At 43.0% G+C, this 24187-nt stretch overlaps 1 protein-coding gene and 1 long non-coding RNA gene across 4 annotated transcripts in view; one reads left to right on the plus strand and one right to left on the minus strand.

Annotated features, from left to right (window-relative positions):
* LOC141259550 (uncharacterized) overlaps positions 1-24187 on the minus strand; it is a 348768-nt gene that overhangs the window by 203208 nt on the left and 121373 nt on the right. The window contains exon 4 of one of the 2 annotated variants that reach the window (XR_012318434.1): positions 18001-18630. The exons of the other annotated variant lie outside the window; for it this stretch is intronic. This is a non-coding gene — a long non-coding RNA (uncharacterized lncRNA). Of the gene's footprint in view, positions 1-18000; positions 18631-24187 lie in introns of those variants that run through there. 2 annotated transcript variants of the gene reach the window in all.
* The window catches only part of MANEA (mannosidase endo-alpha), a 34813-nt gene continuing 21721 nt past the window's right edge, over positions 11096-24187 (plus strand). The window contains exons 1-2 of one of the 2 annotated variants that reach the window (XM_073675726.1): positions 11096-11215; positions 22140-22682. In XM_073675726.1, coding sequence (XP_073531827.1) covers positions 22169-22682 — 514 coding nt within the window. In that variant the 5' untranslated portion in view covers positions 11096-11215; positions 22140-22168. The remainder of the gene's footprint in view (positions 11216-22139; positions 22683-24187) is intronic. The other variant, XM_073675727.1, reaches the window with a different exon arrangement.

The following is a 24187-nucleotide window of genomic DNA, read 5'->3' on the forward strand; positions in this document are numbered from 1 at the left end:
CCATCTGCAGTGACTTTGAAGAATTAGGCAAGAAAGTGAAAGAATTGGGAGCGCAGGTGGTCTTCTCATCCATCCTCCCAGTGGATGGCCATGGAATAATGAGGTGGAATAAGATTCTACAGGTGAACAACTGGCTACGTCGATGGTGCCGTCAACAAGGATTTGGATTTCTGGATCAAGGAATAAATTACCTATATGATGGACTACTTGCTAGAGATGGGGTGCACCTTACGAAGACTGGAAAACATGTATTTGGAAGTCACCTTGCTACACTCATCAGGAGAGCTTTAAACTAGAACAATGTGGGAAGGGAAGCAAAAGGCCAGAAAAAGCTATACAGCTGACAAATACTATTGAGATCTCTGCTACTGGAAGTGGAAAGGAAGAACAAAGACAAAAAAATTTAAATAATAAAAATATGGGAGGAAGAGAAACCAATCACAAACTAAAATGTTTTTATACAAATGCACAAAGCATGGGGAACAAACAAGGAGAATTGGAACTACTAACGCAGGAAAAGGAATATGATGTCATTGGAATCACTGAAACTTGGTGGGACGATACACATGATTGGAATACAAGGCTAAAAGGATACAACTTATTTGCAAGAAACAGACTTGATAAACGAGGAGGAGGTGTCGCATTGTATGCTAGAAAAGTGTATATCTGCACAGAGATTGAAGCTTCAGAGACTGGGAGTTCTGTGGAAACTGTTTGGGTAAGAATACAAGGAGACAACAACGGAAAGGACACCATTGGAGGCATTTACTACAAGCCACCTGGGCAAGCTGAAGATATGGATATGGATGAACTCTTTATGTATCAAATGACCAAGTTCTCAAAAAAATATGACGTAGTGGTTATGGGAGATTTCAACTATCCAGAAATTTGTTGGGAATCTCTCTCAAGTAAAACTAACAGGTCAAGCAAATTCTTATCCTCTCTTGCTGACAACTTTATCTTACAAAAGGTAGGGGAGAAAACAAGGGGACCTGCTACTTTGGATCTAATCCTTATAAACAGGGAGGAAATGGTTGAGGAGGTAAAAGTGGCTGGGACCCTAGGAGGCAGCGATCATGCTATTATAGAATTTTGGATAACTAGAGGAGGAAGACATGTGAAGACTCAAACTTCAAGGTTAGATTTTAGAAAGGCAGATTTTAAGAGACTCAGAAAGAGAATAGGAGGGATCCAATGGCTGGATGTCCTTAAGGACAAAAATGTCCATGAAGGATTGGAAATTTTTAAAAATGAGATTCTCAAAGCACAATCGTTAACAATCCCAAAAAGTAGGAAGAATGGGAAGCATTTAAGGAAACCAGGATGGATGAACACAGAACTTAAACACATGCTAAAAAGAAAGAAAGAAATGTTTATCAAATGAAAAGAGGGAGGCATATCTAAAGAAGATTATAATGCAGTCTGCAGATCCTGCAGGGCACGTATCAGGTTAGCTAAAGCGGACAATGAATTAAGGCTTGCAAGAGATGTCAAAAGCAATAAAAAAGGATTTTGGGGGTATGTCAAAAGTAAAAGAAAAGTCAAAGATGCTATAGGATTTTTACAGGATGAAAATGGTGAAATGGTAAGAAAGGATGTTGAGAAGGCCGAACTTTTTAATTCCTATTTTGCATCTGTTTTCTCTCAGAAAGAAAATGTAACATCAACTGATCTTCACTGTCCTTTTAATGAAATTGAAGAATCCAGGTTATCTGTAAACAGAAAGATTGTGAGTAAATATTTAGCTAACATAAATGAGTTCAAGTCTCCAGGTCCAGATGAATTATACCCCAGCGTACTGAAGGAGATCGTAGAAGAAATTTTAGAACCACTCTCCATAATCTTTGAAAATTCTTGGAGAACAGGAGAAGTCCCAGAAGACTGGAGAAGAGCAAATGTTGTTCCTATCTTCAAAAAGGGGAAGAAGGTGGACCCAGGGAACTATAGGCCGGTGAGTCTGACTTCTATACCAGGAAAAATCTTTGAACAAATTATTAAACAACATGTATGTAAGTACCTGGATAAGAATGAAGTGATTAACCAGAGTCAGCATGGGTTTGTAACTAACAAGTCATGTCAGACTAACTTAATTTCCTTCTATGACAGAATCACTGACTGGGTGGATCAGGGAAATGCTGTAGATATAGTATATCTTGACTTCAGCGAAGCATTTGACAAAGTATCTCACACCATCCTTATTGAAAAAATGACCAAGTATGGAATGGACCAGGCAACTGTTAGGTGGATTCATAACTGGCTTAGTGATCGGACTCAAAGGGTGGTCGTAAATGGCTTCGTATCCAGCAGGATGAATGTCTCAAGTGGGGTACCACAGGGCTCTGTCCTGGGACCTGTATTGTTCAACATCTTTATCAATGATTTAGATGAAGGAATTGAGTGTAATCTGATTACATTTGCTGAAGACACAAAGCTAGGAGGGATAGCTAATACTAGAGAAGAGAGAGAGAGGCTTCAAAAAGACCTAAATAAACTGGAGCAGCGGGCAGCAACTAACAGAATGTTTTTTTAACAGGGAAAAATGCAAAATACTACATCTGGGAAATAAAAATGAAAAAAGCATATACAGAATGGGAGGAATAGAGCTAAGCAACAGTACATGTGAAAAAGACTTAGGTATACTAATAGATCATAGACTGAACATGAGTCAACAGTGTGATGCAGCAGCAAAAAAGCAAATACAATTCTGGAATGTATTAACAGAAGCATACAGTCTAGATCATGTGAATTCATTATCGGACTTTACTCCTCTTTGGTCAGACCTCATCTGGAATACTGTGTCCAGTTTTGGGCACCACATTTTAAAAAAGACATCGACAAACTGGAGCAAGTTCAGAGAAGAGCGACCAGAATGGTGACCGGTCTGCAAACCATATCCTATGAGGAACGGTTGCAGGATTTGGGAATGTTTAGCTTGCAAAAAAGAAGACTGAGAGGAGACTTAATAGCTGTCTACAAATATGTCAAGGGCTGTCACATTGTAGAAGGATCATCTTTATTCTCATTTGCACAAGGAAAGACTAGAAGCAATGGGATGAAACTGAATGGGAGGAGACACAGATTAGATATTATAAAAAACTTTTTGACAGTTAGGGATATCAATGAGTGGAAAAGGCTGCCACGAGAGGTGGTGAGTTCCCCTTCAATAGACTTCTTCAAACAGAGGCTGGACAGACATCTGTCTGAGATGATTTAGTGAATTCTGATTTGAGCAGGGGGTTGGATCAGATGACCCAGGAGGTCCCTTCAAACTCTACCATTCTATGATTCTAAATCCCTTGACGGAATGAATTGCGAAAACTGGAAAAAGAAGTACCCCATAGTCACAGAAACGCCTAACCCGGGTCAAGGCATTACCATATACCCGGGAAAATATACCTGTTATACCAGTACCGAAGGGAGCACATTTTTGGGTAATTTCACAAAGGGATATTGCAGCACATATAGTAATGCAACCAGAGGAGACCTGATCAACCAAACCCAGTCTATTTCTGATGTTTTCTGGATATGTGGAGACATGAAGATTCAGAACTCATTAAGGAGAATTGATAGGAGAATGTACACTAGCCAAAGCCATAATGCCCTTCTACATAGCAGCAGAAGGCAGGGAAGCCCTAACGTCAGAAGATCTCCACAGAACAAAAAGGGAAACCATTTCGGAACCAAAAGGCAGTTTCGACCCCCCACATTTATATTGATGCTATAGGTATTCCAAGGGGGCTACCGGATGAATTTAAAGCCAGAGATCAAGTCGAATCATTTATCTTACCACTAGTGACCATAAATAAAAATGTAGACTGGATCAATTACATCTATTATAATCAACAGAGATTTGACACTAGAGAAGCTCTTCAAGGTTTAGCAGACCAACTAGGCCCTACATCGATAATGGCGTTTCAAAACAGAATGCCCCTTGACATATTAGCAGAAAAAGGAGGTGTTTGCAAAACGGTGAAATCTGCATGTTGTACCTATATTTCAGATAATACAGGTCCCACCGGGAAGGTTACAGTAGCCATAAAAAAGCTGAATTCTCTACAAAAAGAATTAAAAAGGAATTCAGGTGCAGAAGATCCTTGGGACCAATACTTTTCGTGGATGAATGGATGGCAGAGGTGGCTAGCTCAGATAGTCGTTATCCTTGTCGTCTTAATTATTGCAGCTATTATTGTTTGTTGTGTTTTTCCTTGTGTAAGGAAGATGATCGAGAAAGGAGTAGAAACATTAGTGCCCACTTTCCTAGCTCAAGAGGTTAGTTATTCTGCAGATATAGAACAGTGCTTTCAGTGACTGCCTACTATTTTAAATACTGACTGTGTAATTTGTGTGTCATATTGAAATTTACATTCCCCCAAAGTGGCCAGCGCATATGCAGTAGCATCTTTTGGTTGCCGAGATGCTACTGCGCACGCGCGGGCGCCATTTTGCTAGAGGAAAAAGAAATTTGCCTGCAGCAATATGGCCCCCGCAGCCCGCGCTTGCTCAGTAGCTTTTCTTGGTTGCCAAGAGATGCTACTGCGCAAGCAAGGTGCCATATTGCTGCACCCAAATTCTCTTTTCTAAAAGCAAAATGGCGCCCACGCGTTCGCAGTAGCACCTCTCGGTAAACTAGAGATGCTACTGCGCATGCACTGTCCGCCGCGGCCATTTTGGGGAACGTAAATTTCAATATGACACACAAATTACACAATCAGTATTTAAAATAGTAGGCAGTCACTGAAAACACAGTGACCTATCAGAGGCAGAGATAGAGGAATACATGAATACATAATGAGAGCACCAGAGCACATGCATATCATGTCAGAAATTAAAATAAAGATTACACAAAAACCACTGGACGGATTTCATCAACAAAGGTATCATATTACTTAGTATAAAGGCGCCCACCTGACAGTGTATGTGGTTTACTATGCACAATCCTGCTGAAAGGTGCACTTTAAAACAATTCACTTTATCTTCTTAATTTCTGTCCCAGGCAGTGTAAGCACAATCATTACGCTCATGTACAATAATGTTATAATGTTATTGTTTTAATAATCCTTTCAAAGGGAGCTTTTGTAAAAATTGGTCATCCACATCACTGTATTATCAAAAACTAATAATCACTATAGTCTTATCTCTTTAATGTAATAATGTAATTGCTTTTGTAATATACTTTAAGTAAAAAGTCCCTAATCTTCTCCCTCTACTCTCTCTAACAACTTTATTTAATTTTTGTAACTACTTCTGGTTTGAAGACATTTTATTTGAGAATCCCAAGTGCATGCTGGGAGCTGAGGTCACTGCCACAGCCTCTGTCCCCACCCTGAAATGAAGCATCATTAGTGACGTCCATGTCAGAGACTGGGCTTCTCCCAGCTCTACTGAGCATGCGTCGGTTGTCAATTCTAATGTATATGCTTAGTGCAACTACATTGTCACTATGTAATATCCTTTTCAATGCACAGTGACAGTGTGCTCTCTCGACAGCGCTGATGAGAAGTGATGAGCCAGCAAGAGTGCATTGTCAGTGCACATTGTAAGAAGAGTACTCGGTGAGCAGGAAAAGAAGAGACGAGCCCTGCCCCGAAACACATGTCACTTTCAGGAGTGGGGCTAGTCCCGGTTCACTCCCATGATTCATCATCCATAATAAGTTGACAATAGAAGTTGACTGGATTTTCTCAAAGCATGTCTAAATTATCTTGGCTAAATTGCTAGAGACATGTTTTGTGCTCAGGCTTCAACATTCGTGGCACCCACCAAGAACTGACCTTTGACATCAAATCATCATGAATAAATCTGGAAACCAAGTAAAATGCCTAATTCACGAGCTATTACACTGACTTTGACCTGACATTCTTCCAAAATCATGCCCTCCACTTTATGGCACATTTCCTCTGAAGATGCTTTGACAGGTCAACCTGAGCAGGAGTCATCTTCAATTGATTTCCTACTCCATTTAAACTGCTTGGCCCAAAACTTTACTTTGTAGAATGAAGGTGCATCATCACTATATACATCACCTGTGTCAGATCATGCCCTGCTGACGTGGATGAAATATAATAAGGAAAACAAAGCTAGAATGACAAGGTGGTTTCTCTCGCTGCAGAATTTTAAAATTGTTCCATAGAACATTGACCAGGAAAATCACAGGTAAATGCAGACGCATTGTCAAGAATTCATTGTTTGGTGGCCCAAAATACCCAGACCTATGGTCTGGAGATGAAGGGGGGGGATATGTAGGTGGCTGACAGGGAAGATACTGGACGGAGTGTATATCTCTCCCAGAAAGTTAAGCTGAGTGAGATATTATAAGATGGATAGTACTGGTTGGTGCAGCAAGTTAGCTGCTGAGCTGTTTGATTTATGGTAGTTCCGGGCCGGTTTTTATTGGAGTGATGAGTAGGATTTGGCAGTGGTACTCAAGACTCCCGCTCCAGTACAGGCAGTGCTGGAGGCTTAGCCAGCTCAGCTGGGAGAGGTTGTCTCATTAGAGACACAGAAAAGCCTGAAGGAAAAAGCTTCATTAGAGACACAGCCTCCAGACTGAGAGGAGGTAATGCACAGCAGTTTAACCCCTACATGACTAGGCCATTTTCCTTTTTTTTGTTGTTTTTTTGCTCCCTTTCTTTCCAGAGCCATAACTTTTTTATTTTTCAGTCAATATGGTCATGTGAGGGCTTATTTTTTGCGGGACAAGTTGTATTTTGAACGACATCACTGGTTTTACCATATCGTGTACTGGAAAACGGGAAAAAAATTCCAAGTGCGGTGAAATTGCAAAAAAAAAGTGCAATTCCACTGTTTTGTTTTTTTTTTTTACCATGTTCACTAACTGCTAAAACTGACTTGTCATTATGATTCTCCAGGTCATTATGAGTTCGTAGATACCAAACATGTATAGGTTATTTTTCATTTAAAGTGGTTTTCCCCGGGACAAAAGTTCATTTTAAATATTGTCGGTGTCTGACCATGTATGGATCATACCACATCTCCTGGGCAGGGGAGGAAGCAAAAGACAATACAGACATTACAGCATGGGATTGCAGAGGATTCATTTTGTGAGGTAAAACATTTCACTGCCTTTTTTTAAACAATATTTTACCTCACAAAATGAATCCTCTGTGATCCCCGGCTGTAATGTCTGTATTGTCTTTTGCTTCCTCCCCTGCCCAGAAGATGTGGTATGTTCTGTACATGGTCAGACACCGACAGTTTTTAAAATGAACTTTTGTTCGTGGGAAAACCCCTTCAAGTGCTGGAAAAAAAATCCAAAGTTTGCACAAAAAAAAAAAAAAAAGAGCCATTTTCCGTCTCTATTTTTCAGCGCCGAGCTGATTTTTTTTAATTTTTTTTTTATTGATACCATTTGGGGGTAGATACGATGTTTTGATCGCCCATTATTGCATTTTATTGCAATGTTGTGGCTACCAAAAAAAACATAATTCTGATGCTTTGAATTTTTTTCTTGTTACGTTGTTTAACGATCGGATTCTTTTTTCAGATTGATAGATCGGGCGATTCTGAACGCGGAAATACCAAATATGTGTATATTTGATTTTTTTTATTATTATATTTTGAATGGGGAGAAAGGGGGGGGGTTATATTTTTTTAAAACTTTTTTTTTACCTTTTGCATGCTTCAATAGTCTCCATGGGAGACTAGAAGCTACGATTATCAGATCGCCTGTGTGTAGCAGAAATGCTCGCTAAGAGCCAGTTAAATGCCACTGTCAGAGATTGACAGCGGCATTTAACTCGTTAATAGCCGCGGGTGGATCGCGATTCCACTCACGGCTGTTGCGGGCACATGTCAGCTGTATAGATCAGCTGACATGTGCCCGGAAAGCAGTGGGCACAGTACCAAAGCCCGCACCAAACAGGGGGATATGATGTGTGTCGTACTATTACAGGACATGTCATAAAGGAGTTAAAGTGCTAGATTCTGAGTTGCTGTAAAGCCAAGCCTGAGTTAGCGGTATGGTACATTAGATATCACCTAGCAGGGCAAGTCTTTGTTGTTTTGCTGCATTTTGGATGAAAATAAGAGTCCGCGTTTCTTTATATGGACTATTGCCGTCTATGTTACTGCCATGCCGCCCTGCAATGCCCCTACCGCGTTACACTAGCTTTCACCTATCTTAAGTCTATATATCCATTTCTATTGTATAGCTAGCTATATAGCTAATAGTTATATATCTAATATCTCTTAGATATATGACATAGATGATAGACAGAACTATCTAATGTATAAATCTATCTTATTATAGCTGATTTCTCTCTCCCGTCTCCTCTATCTTCTGAGGAGCAGCCCCAGTGCCAGGCTCTCCGGAGCACACAGCATATGCTGAGCAGCCTCTGTGCCCAGCTCTCCGGAGCACACAGCGTATGCGGAGCAGCCCCAGTGCTCGGCTCTCCAGAGCACACAGCGTATGCTGAGCAGCCCCAGTGCCCGGCTCTCCGGAGCACACAGCGTATGCTGAGCAGCCCCAGTGCCCGGCTCTCCGGAGCACACAGCGTATGCTGAGCAGCCCCAGTGCCCGGCTCTCCGGAGCACACAGCGTATGCTGAGCAGCCCCAGTGCCCGGCTCTCCGGAGCACACAGCGTATGCTGAGCAGCCCCAGTGCCCGGCTCTCCGGAGCACACAGCGTATGCTGAGCAGCCCCAGTGCCCGGCTCTCCGGAGCGCACAGCGTATGCTGAGCAGCCCCAGTGCCCGGCTCTCCGGAGCGCACAGCGTATGCTGAGCAGCCCCAGCGCCCGGCTCTCCGGAGCGCACAGCGTATGCTGAGCAGCCCCAGCGCCCGGCTCTCCGGAGCGCACAGCGTATGCTGAGCAGCCTCAGCGCCCGGCTCTCCGGAGCGCACAGCGTATGCTGAGCAGCCTCAGCGCCCGGCTCTCCGGAGCGCACAGCGTATGCTGAGCAGCCCCAGGGCCCGGCTCTCCGGAGCACACAGCGTATGCTGAGCAGCCCCAGCGCCCGGCTCTCCGGAGCGCACAGCGTATGCTGAGCAGCCTCAGCGCCCGGCTCTCCGGAGCGCACAGCGTATGCTGAGCAGCCCCAGCGCCCGGCTCTCCGGAGCGCACAGCGTATGCTGAGCAGCCCCAGCGCCCGGCTCTCCGGAGCGCACAGCGTATGCTGAGCAGCCCCAGCGCCCGGCTCTCCGGAGCGCACAGCGTATGCTGAGCAGCCCCAGCGCCCGGCTCTCCGGAGCGCACAGCGTATGCTGAGCAGCCCCAGCGCCCGGCTCTCCGGAGCGCACAGCGTATGCTGAGCAGCCCCAGCGCCCGGCTCTCCGGAGCGCACAGCGTATGCTGAGCAGCCCCAGCGCCCGGCTCTCCGGAGCGCACAGCGTATGCTGAGCAGCCCCAGCGCCCGGCTCTCCGGAGCGCACAGCGTATGCTGAGCAGCCCCAGCGCCCGGCTCTCCGGAGCGCACAGCGTATGCTGAGCAGCCCCAGCGCCCGGCTCTCCGGAGCGCACAGCGTATGCTGAGCAGCCTCAGCGCCCGGCTCTCCGGAGCGCACAGCGTATGCTGAGCAGCCTCAGCGCCCGGCTCCCTGGAGCGCACAGCGTATGCTGAGCAGCCTCAGCGCCCGGCTCTCCGGAGCACACAGCGTATGCTGAGCAGCCCCAGTGCCCGGCTCTCCGGAGCACACACCGTATGCTGAGCAGCCCCAGCGCCCGGCTCTCCGGAGCACACAGCGTATGCTGAGCAGCCTCTGTGCCCGGCTCTCCGGAGCGCACAGCTTATGCTGAGCAGCCCCAGTGCCCGGCTCTCCGGAGCACACAGCGTATGCTGAGCAGCCCCAGTGCCCGGCTCTCCGGAGCACACAGCGTATGCTGTGCAGCCTCTGTGCCCGGCTCTCCGGAGCACACAGCGTATGCTATGCAGCCTCAGTGCCCGGCTCTCCGGAGCACACAGCGTATGCTGAGCAGCCCCAGTGCCCGGCTCTCCGGAGCACACAGCGTATGCTGAGCAGCCCCAGTGCCCGGCTCTCCGGAGCACACAGCGTATGCTGAGCAGCCCCAGCGCCCGGCTCTCCGGAGCGCACAGCGTATGCTGAGCAGCCCCAGCGCCCGGCTCTCCGGAGCGCACAGCGTATGCTGAGCAGCCTCAGCGCCCGGCTCTCCGGAGCGCACAGCGTATGCTGAGCAGCCTCAGCGCCCGGCTCCCTGGAGCGCACAGCGTATGCTGAGCAGCCTCAGCGCCCGGCTCTCCGGAGCACACAGCGTATGCTGAGCAGCCCCAGTGCCCGGCTCTCCGGAGCACACACCGTATGCTGAGCAGCCCCAGCGCCCGGCTCTCCGGAGCACACACCGTATGCTGAGCAGCCTCTGTGCCCGGCTCTCCGGAGCGCACAGCTTATGCTGAGCAGCCCCAGTGCCCGGCTCTCCGGAGCACACAGCGTATGCTGAGCAGCCCCAGTGCCCGGCTCTCCGGAGCACACAGCGTATGCTGTGCAGCCTCTGTGCCCGGCTCTCCGGAGCACACAGCGTATGCTATGCAGCCTCAGTGCCCGGCTCTCCGGAGCACACAGCGTATGCTGAGCAGCCCCAGTGCCCGGCTCTCCGGAGCACACAGCGTATGCTGAGCAGCCCCAGTGCCCGGCTCTCCGGAGCACACAGCGTATGCTGAGCAGCCCCAGTGCCCGGCTCTCCGGAGCACACACCGTATGCTGAGCAGCCCCAGCGCCCGGCTCTCCGGAGCACACAGCGTATGCTGAGCAGCCTCTGTGCCCGGCTCTCCGGAGCGCACAGCTTATGCTGAGCAGCCCCAGTGCCCGGCTCTCCGGAGCACACAGCGTATGCTGAGCAGCCCCAGTGCCCGGCTCTCCGGAGCACACAGCGTATGCTGTGCAGCCTCTGTGCCCGGCTCTCCGGAGCACACAGCGTATGCTATGCAGCCTCAGTGCCCGGCTCTCCGGAGCACACAGCGTATGCTGAGCAGCCCCAGTGCCCGGCTCTCCGGAGCACACAGCGTATGCTGAGCAGCCCCAGTGCCCGGCTCTCCGGAGCACACAGCGTATGCTGAGCAGCCCCAGTGCCCGGCTCTCCGGAGCACTCAGCGTATACTGAGCAGCTTCAGTGCAGCCTCTCCTTCCCTTCAGCAGTGACAGGCTCCTCCCATCAGCCCCTGCGTCACACTGATCCAGGAAGTGTCCGTGGGATGTCTGCAGCAGCTGTGCTCCGTGCAGAGCCCGTGCACCAGGGAGGTAATGTACGCACACGCAGCACTGTGCTGGCTGCCATGTTCTATGGGCGCTGCCTGCTGGCTGTAGTGAATGCACCAGCTGCCTCTCGGTGTCGTGTTCAGCTTCATTGTGGTTTTGTTCCAGTGCCAGATGTTTGTAGCCTCAGTCCTGTCAGTGCCATGGAAGGGAGGCATGCTGCCCTGCCTCAGTGTGTATGCTGCTGCCTCAGGACAGGGGTAAAGTCTGCAGGAAGAGCATAGCCTGCTTCATGAAGCTCATGTTCCTGTGACTGGCAGGATCCCAGGGCTGTACGTGGCAGTGCCCGCTGTCACCCCTGGCATTGTGGCATACACTTGTTCAGCTTTATTCTATGCACTCAAATAGGGTGTTTACCAGGTAAATGTGGAGCCCATGACCAGCCGGAAATGTATCATGCCCAGTGTTCCCCCAGATTACAGCGTGTAAAGTCCAAGGAGAAGGGGATTTATAATCTGCAGATTATTTCTGTAAATGCACGCTTTCCTTCCTGTAATAATTTGTAAGATTACGTCTGTAGTGACATTGCTTAACGCCCAATTCTACCCTCCGCATTACATTCACATGCTGTGAGGCTCGATTTACGTACTACTATATACTCCAACACGTTCATGAATTTAACAGTAACGTACCTATATCCTGAAATACGATTGCAAGTTCAAGTCCCACTAGGAGGGCTAAAAAAGAATGCAAAAAAAAAAGTTTAAAAAAAAGATCAACCACTTTTCTCAGTTGAGAAATAAAAATGAACCCATTTGCTATCATCATGTCTGTACAATTTCAGTCTATCAAAGTCTAAAATTATTTTAACTGCAAAAGTTAATAGGTCATTGCACTTCAGGATAGAGATCAGGTACACAGTCATTACGTATGTGACCTTTGTCCATTAAATGAATCATTGTCATACAATTATGGGCACAATGAGCACATTACTAACAGTGTACACTTTTCACAAGTCAGACAACTGAGTCTTACATTAAAGCAATTGAGCCGAACAATATGATAGACAATTCTAACCATAACTGGTTTGTGATCAATATAGGTGCTCCAAAATATATATATATATATAATCCTACAGCCATGTGGAGTTACATACCCAAATAATACCAAGTAAGATAGAAATAAAGTTAAAACATGATTTTATTGTTATACATAATTAAAAAAGACACAATATTAAAATGTATAGCAGGTCAAATGGAGGGGAGTACACAAGATCAGAGTGGTAATCGATTGGGGTAGTGCAGGGTTATCAATCAAATAGTATATGTAGCCAAAAAGAATGTAAAGAGACTATGCACATCCATATTTCATTCAAAATGCATTTCAGAAAATTACAATTCCCAGACACATAGGTCATAAATAGCAAGTAACTAGCAATAGAAAAGGAAGGCCTAACCTCATATGTAAAGTTTGGCAACTAAAGTGATGAATAGGGATAATTTGAGCACAGTGAAGGGGAGTCACAAGGACTACCCATATCTCAACCCATATAACTCACCCATGTTAAGGATAGGTATCCATTACCACACTGGAGCCCCTGAGTCTTACATATTTGAAACCCGAGGGTGAAACTACTGCTGTTGTAGCCAGTTAAGCTGCTTGCTGGGTGTGCTGAGTGGGTACAAGGGAAAAGAGACAATGGACATACAGTGGGGATAATAAGTATTTGATACTCTGCCAAGTTTGCAAGTTTAACCACCTACAAAGAATGGAGAGGTCTGTAATTTTTATCGTAGGTTCTGTGAAAGACAGAATCTAAAAATAGAAACCAGAAAATCACATTGTATGATTTTTACATAATTAAATTGCATTTTATTGCATGAAATAAGTATTTGACACAATAGAAAAACAGAACTTCATATTTGGTACAGAAACCTTTGTTTGCAATTACAGAGGTCAGACATTTCCTGTAGTTCTTGACCAAGTTTGTACCCACTGCAGCAGGGATTTTGGCCCAATCCTCCATTCCAAGAACTACAGGAAACGTCTGGCCTCTGTAATTGCAAACAAAGGTTTCTGTACCAAATATTAAGTTCTGTTTTTCTATTGTATCAAATACTTATTTCATGCAATAAAATGCAATTTAATTATGTAAAAATCATACAATGTGATTTTCTGTTTTTTATTTTTAGATTCTGTCTCTCACAGGTGAAGTGTACCTACGATAAAAATTATAGACCTCACTATTCTTTGTAGGTGGGGAAACTTGCAAAATTGGCAGTGTATGGCTATGTGCCCACGATGCAGAAATGCTCCGGATTTTTCCTGAGCGTTTCTGCATCTCCCTGGCAGAAAAAATGCATACGGATTGTACATGCGGATTGTACACGCGGATTGTACATGCGTTTTTCCTGCCAGGGACATGCGGATGTGAAGCGTTCTTCACATGCATTTCCGCATGCGGGTTGACAAGCGCTTTCCAAGCGATTTTAGCATCACTTGGAAAGTGCTTGTCAACTTGGTCACACTATATAAATCCATGCAAACAGCATGGATTTATATAGTGTGACCCGAGAGAGTGTCAAAAAATAAATCTATACTTACCTTCCGATGGCCCCCGCAGTCTTGCTTCACCGTCCCGGCTGCCGGCAGATCGCGTTACACTGAGGGACCTGCCGACGTCAGCGTCGCGTGACCCGTCACATGACTATGACGTCAGCGCAGGTCCTTCAGTCCATCGCGATTTGCTGGCATGAGAGGAGGAGCGCATCGGGGGCCGCCAGAAGGTAAGTATATATTTATTTTTTATTTTATTCTTTTTTTTTTACAGTTTTCTATGGTACCCAGGTCCAGAGGAGAGTCTCCTCTTCTCTAGACCTGGGTACCATCCGCACATTAGAACGCATGGAATGCGCATCTACATATACAGTGATGCGTAATCCATGCGATCTAATGCAAGTCAATGGCGACGAAAACGCAGCACTTCCGCAAAATAATTGGTAATGCTGCTTTTTTTTTCGCAATGATAATCCGCAGCGGAAATTTCCGCAGCATGTGCACAGCACATGCGGATTATCATTGGGGATCATGGCAGGCCTTCTACCATGCGTTTTTTGTGCATTTCTGCAGCGTTTTTGCCGCTGCGGAAACGCTTAAAAAACGCATTGTGGGCACACAGCCTATCAAATACTTATTTTCCTCACTGTATATCTTATGTGCCTTTCCCTGCCCAGTCAGACTATTAAAGAGGACCATTTTTATAATATTTTAATGTCTTTTTTTTCTCTCCACTCCGTTATGTTAAATTTCTTATCGTTCAACTGGGCGTTTAATTTTGTTCTTTGGGCGTGTTATTTCATGTGACTACGGTTCTGTCCAATCATAAAAAAGGCAGTATCATGGGGAGGAAAAAAAGACACCCATAGCACTGCAGTGCACAAACTGACCAGAGATCTTCCGAGCAGAGCATGACTATGATGAGGTGTTACGCTCGGGTCGGGAGACCTGCTGCCAGTCCGCGCACTGCACTCTGTGATCGGACCGAGATCCACGGACGTCTGTATGAGTATTACTTTTAATTCTGTTGGGGAAGCATTGTCAACACTGCCACAGTTCTGATGTCCTCTATGGGCATTTCATTCCTGTCAGAACTGTGGGTGTTTTATTTTATCCCTATGATGCTGCCTTTTTATTTTTGGAAAGCATCATAATGGGATGGAAGTACACTCCCACAGAGCTGGAAGAAATGAAACTCCTTGTTGAATGATGAGAAATTTAACATATAAGGCATCAGTAATTTTGGCACCCTATATCTCCACAAATGTTTTTATCTATATTCCTTTTATTATGTGCAGGAATGTACAGTTTTTAAGTTCAAAAGTTGTGAAAGGGCCTCTCTAATTAGTAGTACATGCTAAATAAAGTCTTTATTTGATGCACTCAGTGGTCTAGAAATATCTATTCCAAGCATGTTATACCTGTGTTCTCCCACTCTGACTGAAGTGGTGTGCGTAAACTGTATAATGGCATGGGACAGATTTTCGAAACATTTTCAATCTGCTATTATGCCCGAAGAAAGCTAGCGCAGTAGCCGAAGTTAGCAGTGTGGTACCTTGTAAACTGTCAGACAGGGCACATTCTCTCTCATTGATCTAGAAAAATCCATTGCAAGCATGCTATTTAAGTCAGAGAGGAACAATACAGACATAAGAGGTTGGCCAATATATATTTTTTCTATTGGTGTCCTATCCTAATGTCTGTTAGGTGGTGGTGTGATGCCCAGCACCCCTGCTGATCAGCTGTTGGTGGAGGTGGAAGTTCTGGAATGCTGCCATACTCAGCAGTTCTGTCAAAACTATAGTGGCCGTAGACAGGTACTACAGATCCAGCCAATATTCATTTGAGCAGAGGGTGGATCTGCAGTATGTGACCACTATAGAAATGAAGGCACTGCGGTGTTCTGGCAGCATCTGAGAACTTCCGGACAGTAACAGTTGATTGGCATGGGTGCTGGGTATCACAACCCTACTGATCAGATATTGATAAATAAAAAGGTTGTGATCAACCCCTTTACGCTGCACAAATAAGCTACTAAATTTTATCGGCTGGCTTTTCTAACTTATTTGCCGTAATTTACTGTTATCCCCAGGGGAAGGTACATTCATCGTGTACTTTTGGATAAATTGTAGACTGAAAAGGAAAAAAAAATAAGGTTGGCAACCTTGGCTGGCAGCAGGGCTACCCAGAGAAAAAAAATCAAGTGAACAGTGCACTTTTCTTTTACCCAAAATGATGTTTATTGAATACTTTTTAACACTGTCCAATGTAAACTGGAGTATACGGACAAATGTGCCACAAAGAAATAATGTACCCTTTTGTGTTATAATCGTGTGCTGCCATACCATAGTCATGGATCAGAATAGTACAAGCACATGTATAAAAACCTTATATTACACGATATGACTGCACAATACACAAAGTCCATATTGATCTCACAAATAAGTAGTTCAGGTCTACAATTCCAGATTTGAATGCAGGTTTCCTAAATTTGTAACAATTGTTGAACTCTTTGAGTCTTTGTGACTTGTGAGAAAGATTTCTGCCATTCCAATGCAGAGAAATTAGGAGTTTTCCTGCAGTGAGAAAACTCGTGGGTCTTTCTCTCCATGCTCCAGGAAGCTGGTTATATTGTGTTACTTAAAGAGTAACTGTCATTTTAATTTTTTAATAAATAAATAGTATACATAAAACCAACTTTGTAATAAATCTTAGTGAAATCTGCTTCTTTCTCCTCCTCGACTGATCATTCGCTCTCAAAATTCTCAGTTCATAGGCAAAATATTTCTTTTGAGAATACAGAGTTTTCACATTACTGTGGTAAGAGATGACAGTTGCTGCTCTTGAAATTCTATGGGGAGGGTTGACGGAAGAAGGAGATAGAAGCAGACATAGACATTCTGCTGCAAGTTCATCTGAAACAACAAGGTTTCTTCAGATACCAGTGTTTTTCTTGCATAAGAAAATCAGTCCTAGTTTCATCATTGCGTTTCACTAGTTTCATCAATTTTTCTTGGATGAAAAGAAATTGCTCCACATTCTTATGTGAAAAACGGACAGCACACTGATGGCAATAGACAAAAGATGGGTTGATCAACCTCCAATTTAAGTTGCAAGGAAGAGAATGGGTGCTTATTCAAATGGAGCAGGCTATATTACTCCTTACTTCGTCAGAAAATTAATATTATGTAAGAGATCAGCACACCAAGAATAGGCAGAAAACTGTATTTTTTTAGTGTTTTTAATTTTCTACCCTCATATCCAAAAAAAAGTTATTACACCGTAAAGTGAAGTATTGCAATATTTCAGGTAATGTACTCTTCATCAGGCTGTGTACAAATCAAAAACATACATATTAGAAGATTTACATTTCATGAGACATGACAGTTATTTCCTTGAGACAATATATAGATAATTACAGAAACAATGGAAGAGCTATGTAAAATTTAGCATCAGGATAAGGGATACCATACAAACTGCTAAAAGTATTCAGAAAAGAGATAACTGAGGTAAGTCAGGTAACATACTAGGAAATTGTTTAAATACAGCACAAATGTATAATAATCAGCAAGTATAAGCAGAGATTTGTGTATGCAATAAATATATATAAATATATATATACACATTATTAGGCAAGTTGTATTTTAGAGGATTATTTTTATTATTGATCAACAGCTATGTTCTCAATCAACCCAAAAGATTCATAAATATCCAAGCTTAATATTTTTGGAAATTGGAGTGGTTTTTTTTTTAGATTTGGCTAGATCTTAGGAGGATATCTGTTTGTGCAGGTAACTATTACTGTCCTGAATTATTAGGCAACTTAATAAAAACCAAATATAATCCCATCTCACTTGTTTATTTTCACCAGGTAAACCAATATCAGTGCACAAAATTTAGAAATAAACATTTCTGACATGCAAAAACAAAAAACAAAAAAATTAGTGATCAATATATCAATATAGCCACCTTTCTTTATGATGACACTCAACAGCCTCCATCCAAAGATTCTGTCAGTTGCTTGATCTGTTTTAGAAAAACATTGCGTGCAGCAGCCACCACAGCCTCCCAGACACTGTTCCCAGAGGTGTACTGTTTTCCCTCCCTGTAGATCTCACATTTTATGATGGACCACAGGTTCTCTATGGGGTTCAGATCAGGTGAACAAGGGGACCATGTCATTGTTTTTTCTTCTTTTAGACCTTTACTGGCCAGCCATGCTGTGGAGTAGTTGGATGCATGTGATGGAGCATGGTCCTGCATGAAAATCATGTTTTTCTTGAACGATACCGTCTTCTTCCTGTACCACTGCTTGAAGAAGTTGTCTTCGAGAAACTGACAGTAGGTCTGGGAGCAGAGCTTCACTCCATCCTCAACCCGAAAAGGTCCCACAAGTTCATCTTTGATGATACCAGCCCATACTAGTACCCCACCTCCACCTTGCTGGCGTCTGAGTCGGAGTGGAGCTCTCTGCCCTTTACTGATCCAGCCTCTGGCCCATCCATCTGGCCCATGAAGAGTCACTCTCATTTCATCAGTCCATAAAACCTTTGAAAAATCAGTCTTAAGATATTTCTTGACCCATTCTTGACGTTTTACCTTATGTTTCTTGTTCAAACGTGGTCGTTTTTCAGCCTTCCTTACCTTGGCCATGTCCCTGAGTATCGCACACCTTGTGCTTTTTGATACTCCAGTAACGTTGCAGCTCTAAAATATGGTAAAACTGGTGGCGAATGGCATCTTGGCAGCTTCACGCTTGATTTTCCTCAATTCATGGGCAGTTATTTTGCGCCTTTTTTGGCCAACACGCTTCTTGCGACCTTGTTGGCTATTTTCCATGAAACACTTGATTGTTCGGTGATCACGCTTCAAAAGTTTGCAAATTTCAAGACTGCTGCATTCCTCTGCAAGACATAGATTTTGGACTTTTCAGTGCCCGTCAAATCTCTCTTCTGACCCATTTTGCCAAAGGAAAGCAAATTGCCTAATAATTAAGCACACCTTATATAGGGTGTTTGATGTCATTAGTCAACACCCCTCCTCATTACAGAGATACACATCACCAAATTTACTTAATTGGTAGTTGGCTCTCAAGCCTATGCAGCTTGGAGTAGGACAACATGTATAAAAAGTATCAAAGTGATCAAAATATGCATTTGCTTAATAATTCTGCATGCGGTGTATTTATATGTGTGTGTGTATATAGTCACAAGGGTTCTATAGGAAGTCAATACTTATGAATAGGGTATGTGTGGAATGTATTTCATGAATGAAAAAAATTCAGAATATCCACTTGTATATAAAAGTGTCAGCAATAAAGAGGTTATATTAATTAAGACATAAATGTAATAAAGATTAAGTTATTGACGACTTCACTAACTGACAATAGCAGTTACAATCCAAAGAGAGTGTGGAAATTACTATTGCACATACAGGTGCTTCTCACAAAATTAGAATATCATCAAAAAGTAAATTTATTTCAGTTCTTCAATACAAAAAGTGAAACTCATTATATAGAGTCATTACAAACAGAGTGATCTATTCCAAGTGTTTATTTCTGTTAATGTTGATGATTATGGCTTACAGCCAATGAAAACACAAAAGTCATTATCTCAGTAAATTAGAATAATTAACAAAAACACCTGAAAAGGCTTCTGATGCATTTAAAAAGGTCCCTTAGTCTGTTTCAGTAGGCTCCACAATCACGGGGAAACTGCTGACTTGACATATGTCCAGAAAACAGTCATTGACACAAGGAGGGTGAGCCACAAAAGGTCATTGCTAAAGAACATGGCCGTTAACAGAGTGATGTATCCAAGCATATCAACGGAAAGTTGAGTGGAAGGAAAAAGTGTGGTAGAAAAAAGTGCACAAGTAACCGGGATAACCGCAGCCTTGAAAGGATTGTTAAGAAAATGCCATTCAAAAATTTGGGGGAGATTCACAAGGTGTGGACTGCTGCTGAAGTCATTGCTTCAAGAGCCAAAATACACAGACATATCCAGGACATGGGCTTCAAGTGTCGCATTCCTTGCGTAAAGCCAGTCATGACCAATAGACAACGCCAGAAGCGTCTTGCCTAGGCCAAGGAGAAAGACCTGGACTGTTGCTCAGTGGTCCCAGGTGTTGTTATCAGATGAAAGTAAATTTTGCATTTACTTTACTTACTCTGGAGGAAGAGTGGAGAGGCCACAATCCAAGCTGCTTGAGGTCTAGTGTGAAGTTTCCACAATCAGTGATGGTTTGGGGAGCCATGTCATCTGCTGGTGTAGGTCCACTGTGTTTTATCAAGACCAAAGTCAGCGCAGCCATCTACCAGGAAATTTTAGAGCACTTCATGCTTCCCTCTGCCGAGAAGCTTTTTGGAGATGGAAATGTCATTCTCCAGCAGGACTTGGCACCTGTCCACACTGCCAAAAGTACCAATACCTGGTTTAAAAACTACAGTATCACTGTGCTTGATTGGCCAGCAAACCCGCCTGACCTTAACCCCATAGAGAATCTATGGGTATTGTCAAGAGGAAGATGAGAGACACCAGACCCAACAATGCAGACGAGCTGAAGGCTGCTATCAAAGCAACCTGGGCTTCCATAACACCTCAGCAGTGCCACAGGCTGATCGCCTCCATGCCACGCCGCATAGATGCAGTAATTGATGCAAAAGGAGCCCCGACCAAGTATTGAGTGCATTTACTGAACATGCATTTCAGTAGACCAACATTTCGGATTTTAAAATAATTTTTCAAGCTGTTGTTATAAAGTATTACAATTTACTTAGATAATGAATTTTGCATTTCCATTGGCTGTAAGCCATAATCATCAACATTAACAGAAATAAACACTTGAAATAGATCACTCTGTTTGTAATGACTCTATATAATGAGTTTCACTTTTTGTATTGAAGAACTGAAATAAATTAACTTTTTGATATTCTAATTTTGCGAGAAGGAGAAGGAACCTAGAAGATAAATATCAGACTATAGTGTAAAATAGGAAGTGTACACAAGGTTCTAAAAACAAGTACAATCTGTTGGCAGGCAGAAGCGTGTACAAAAAGGAGGTTTACTAAAATTCATGGTACAACTGAATAATAATTTGTGTCCAGAAAGGAACCAATATAAGAGAATATCTAAAATGAGCAGATATAAATGTCAAAAGAAAACAGTAACAACTGATAGGAGCAAAAAGATATAATACCAGTTACAAAGGCAAGAAATTGAAGAAAAGAGGAAAAACGCAATGAGTTAAATCAAGATCTTGAAGGGGTTGAACCATAACATCTGCATGTGCTATTCTATCAAGAACAAATAATACACTAAAAATATATCGATATGCCCCTATATATGTAATAAGATAAAATGTTGTGTATTCTAACAAGGGAAGTCAATGAATAAGTTACAATCTTCTAATGCATATAAGATCCTGCTAGACAACTGAGAAAACGAGGAGAAAGAGTTGGCTGGGAAGAAGTCAAAGGTCCTTAGAGTAAACATAGTTTGAGCACGTTGTGTGAAGAGAATGAAAGTCCATCAACAAGATCTAAATACAGAATCTAAATGCCTAACCAGTCGTATAGCATGCAGTGGAATTAGAGGAATGTGGTGTCAGACTGTTGCATTCCTAGAGACTCCTTATATAATAGGAAGTGTGTTGTTAAGATAGGGAGTTGTCATCACCTGATGGGAAGAGGCTGGAGTAAAACTGCTCTGTCACCGTGACATGGTGTGGCATAAATGAATCATGATGGAAACTAGGTGGGCTGGGCATGAAGTGATTGACAGCTCAATCACAATGAAGTGTGTGGGTTTGGTCATACTTGAGTCGTAATGATGCAAGTTGGCTGAGTCGGACAACAGCACACTGGTGGCGTTTGAGTGTTGTTTAGTTTTTTCAAGTACCCATAGACTTGCATTGGGGAGATTGATCTGAGACTCATATCAAAGTCAGAAAAGTTTCCGTGATTTTCTGCAGACCACTCGGTCAGCAAAATTACACTGACATGTGAAGAGCCCCATAGATTATAATAGGGACAAGTTCTATCTGTGAAAAATACATACAGAGTTAGTATGAAAATGACTTATCAGAATAAGCACTTACGCTTTGAAATGTATCTGTTATTTTAGGAACAACTATCTCCTATCTCAGTAATGTGAAAATGTGTATTTACTGAATACAGATTTTTACATGTGAATTATGAGTTAAAGATCAATCCAAGAGGTTAAAGAAGAGACTTTCTCAAAGATATTGCAAAGTTGCTTATTTCATACATATTATTAATTTATTAAACACAAATTAAAACAACGGTTTCTCTTTAAATATTTGTGATTTGGCAGAATGATTTTAGGCTATGATCACCTTGGACTGTTGTTAAACATGGAATATATGGTAAATCTTATTTTGGTGTCTATTACAGCAGAGAATTAATGGAGCTGTGTCATCATCATGACAAGATTACGTACAAAAACATGTATCACCTTAGCAGTTTTTATTTTCATCGTGTGTTCTATTATGATGGGCTTGAAGTCACTGAGACCTGAAACAGCTATTTTTGGAAATCCTTTTGGACTCGGCCTTTTACCAGAACTTCAGAAAGTCACAGTTTTTGAAAAAAATTCAGGCATTAAAGTGGGGCAAGAACACACCAAAGAGCATGACGATAGAATCCTTTCACCAAAACCTGGTGACCTGCTCATGGAGTTACCAGCTCCTAATTATGATTTTCATGTTTTTTATTACACATGGTATGGAAATCCTCAATTTGATGGAAAATATATTCACTGGAACCATGACCAGCTGAAACACTGGGATGCCAAGATCGCTAATAATTACCCAACTGGAAAACACAAACCTCCTGAGGACATTGGATCTAATTTCTATCCCGAAGTTGGCTTATACAGTTCCAGGGACCCTTCTGTTCTTGAAGCCCACATGAAGCAACTCCGATCAGCAGCTATAGGTGAACTTTACAATTTCTGGTATACTGAATAATGTTAATGTTCTTGCGTTGTCAAGGTTTTATTAGTCTAACATTTTAATGAAGAGGTTGAAAACTTGTAACGTAAATGAATAGGAAGCAGAATTTTTTTTTAGATGTTTAGTTGCTCAGCCTGAATATAGTCAGTGAATGTGATATGTCATTACTTATTTTGAAACCCCTTTCTGTGCCATTTACAAGATAATATACTGCAATTTTATTTTACTTGACGTGTACTTCAAGCTTTACAGAATATCCTCTTTCGTACAAAACTTGGCAATATAATTATATTTTCCGAGAGTTGAGGGACAGAGTCAATGGCTCTTAAAGGGGTTTTCACAACTTCTTTTGCAAGATATCTCCACTCCCCTTCCGCTTGGCTTCCTGCTTATCGGTGGAGCAGTGTGCTCCTGAATGATTGACAGTTCTGGCCAGTGACACTGTCGTGCCACTGGCCTGAACTGTGCACTTTCTGATGCTTTAAGCAATGGAGGAGTGCAGGTGTGTTGAAACTAGCTGGGTCCAGGAACCCTGACAGCTTCAGAGCAGGGCTTTCAAACTATAGAAAAGAGCTCTTAAGCACTACACTCTTTGCCTAGGAGTCCAGCTAGTCTATCAGCGGTGGCAGGTAACCTAGGCAACAAGCGGTAAACAATAAAATTAAAAATCATTTTGTTCTTAAGAATCAAGAACATTTTTAAAGTCCATTGTAAATTTGTTTGTTTTTACAAACACTTTTTGCAAATTGTCTCTTCTGAGAGGAAGAGGACTAGAACTATAGTGCCACCTACAGGAAATAGCAATCCTAAAAGTCAATAGTGACCCTTTAATGAGTCTTACTCACATGACTTAGGATAAAAGCCAGAACCAGAAACTCAATTTGCAGACACTGTGTTTCAGTGTCCTTACCCTCGGCAGTGCAAAGTGTGAGTTCTGTTTTGGTTGAGTGACGGGTTTCAGACCAGTATCTAAGGAGTAACATTTCTCCTTGCGGAGACTGACATGTTAAGCATGTCACGACGAGGAGACTTTTAAAGCTGCAATGCTCCTCTGGGAAATATTCAAATTGTCTCTTCAGAGAGGAAGAGGACTAGAACTCTAGTGCCACCTACAGGAAGTAGCAATCCTAAAAGTCAATAGTGACCCTTTAACAAGCCTTATCACACTTTGCACTGACCAGGGGCAGTACCCTGAAACACAGTGGTTGCAAATTGAGTTTCTGGTTCTGGCTTATATCCTAAGTCATGTGATAAGGCCCATTAAAGGGTCACTATTGACTTTTAGGATTGCTACTTCCTGTAGGTGGCACAAGAGTTCTAGTCCTCTTTCCTAGAGGAGCATTGCGGCTTTAAAAGTCTCCTTACTGTGACATGCTTAACATGTCACTCTCCGCAAGGAGAAATGTTACCCCTTACAAACACTTTTTAAAATTTTACTGTCTGAGAATAACCTTTTAAGCTTTTGGGATCAATCAGGCACTGACCACA

The sequence above is a fragment of the Phyllobates terribilis genome, unplaced genomic scaffold (genome assembly GCF_046119375.1).
Source record: "Phyllobates terribilis strain yellow unplaced genomic scaffold, ASM4611937v1 Scaffold_3__8_contigs__length_932513732, whole genome shotgun sequence".
NCBI lineage: Eukaryota > Metazoa > Chordata > Amphibia > Anura > Dendrobatidae > Phyllobates > Phyllobates terribilis.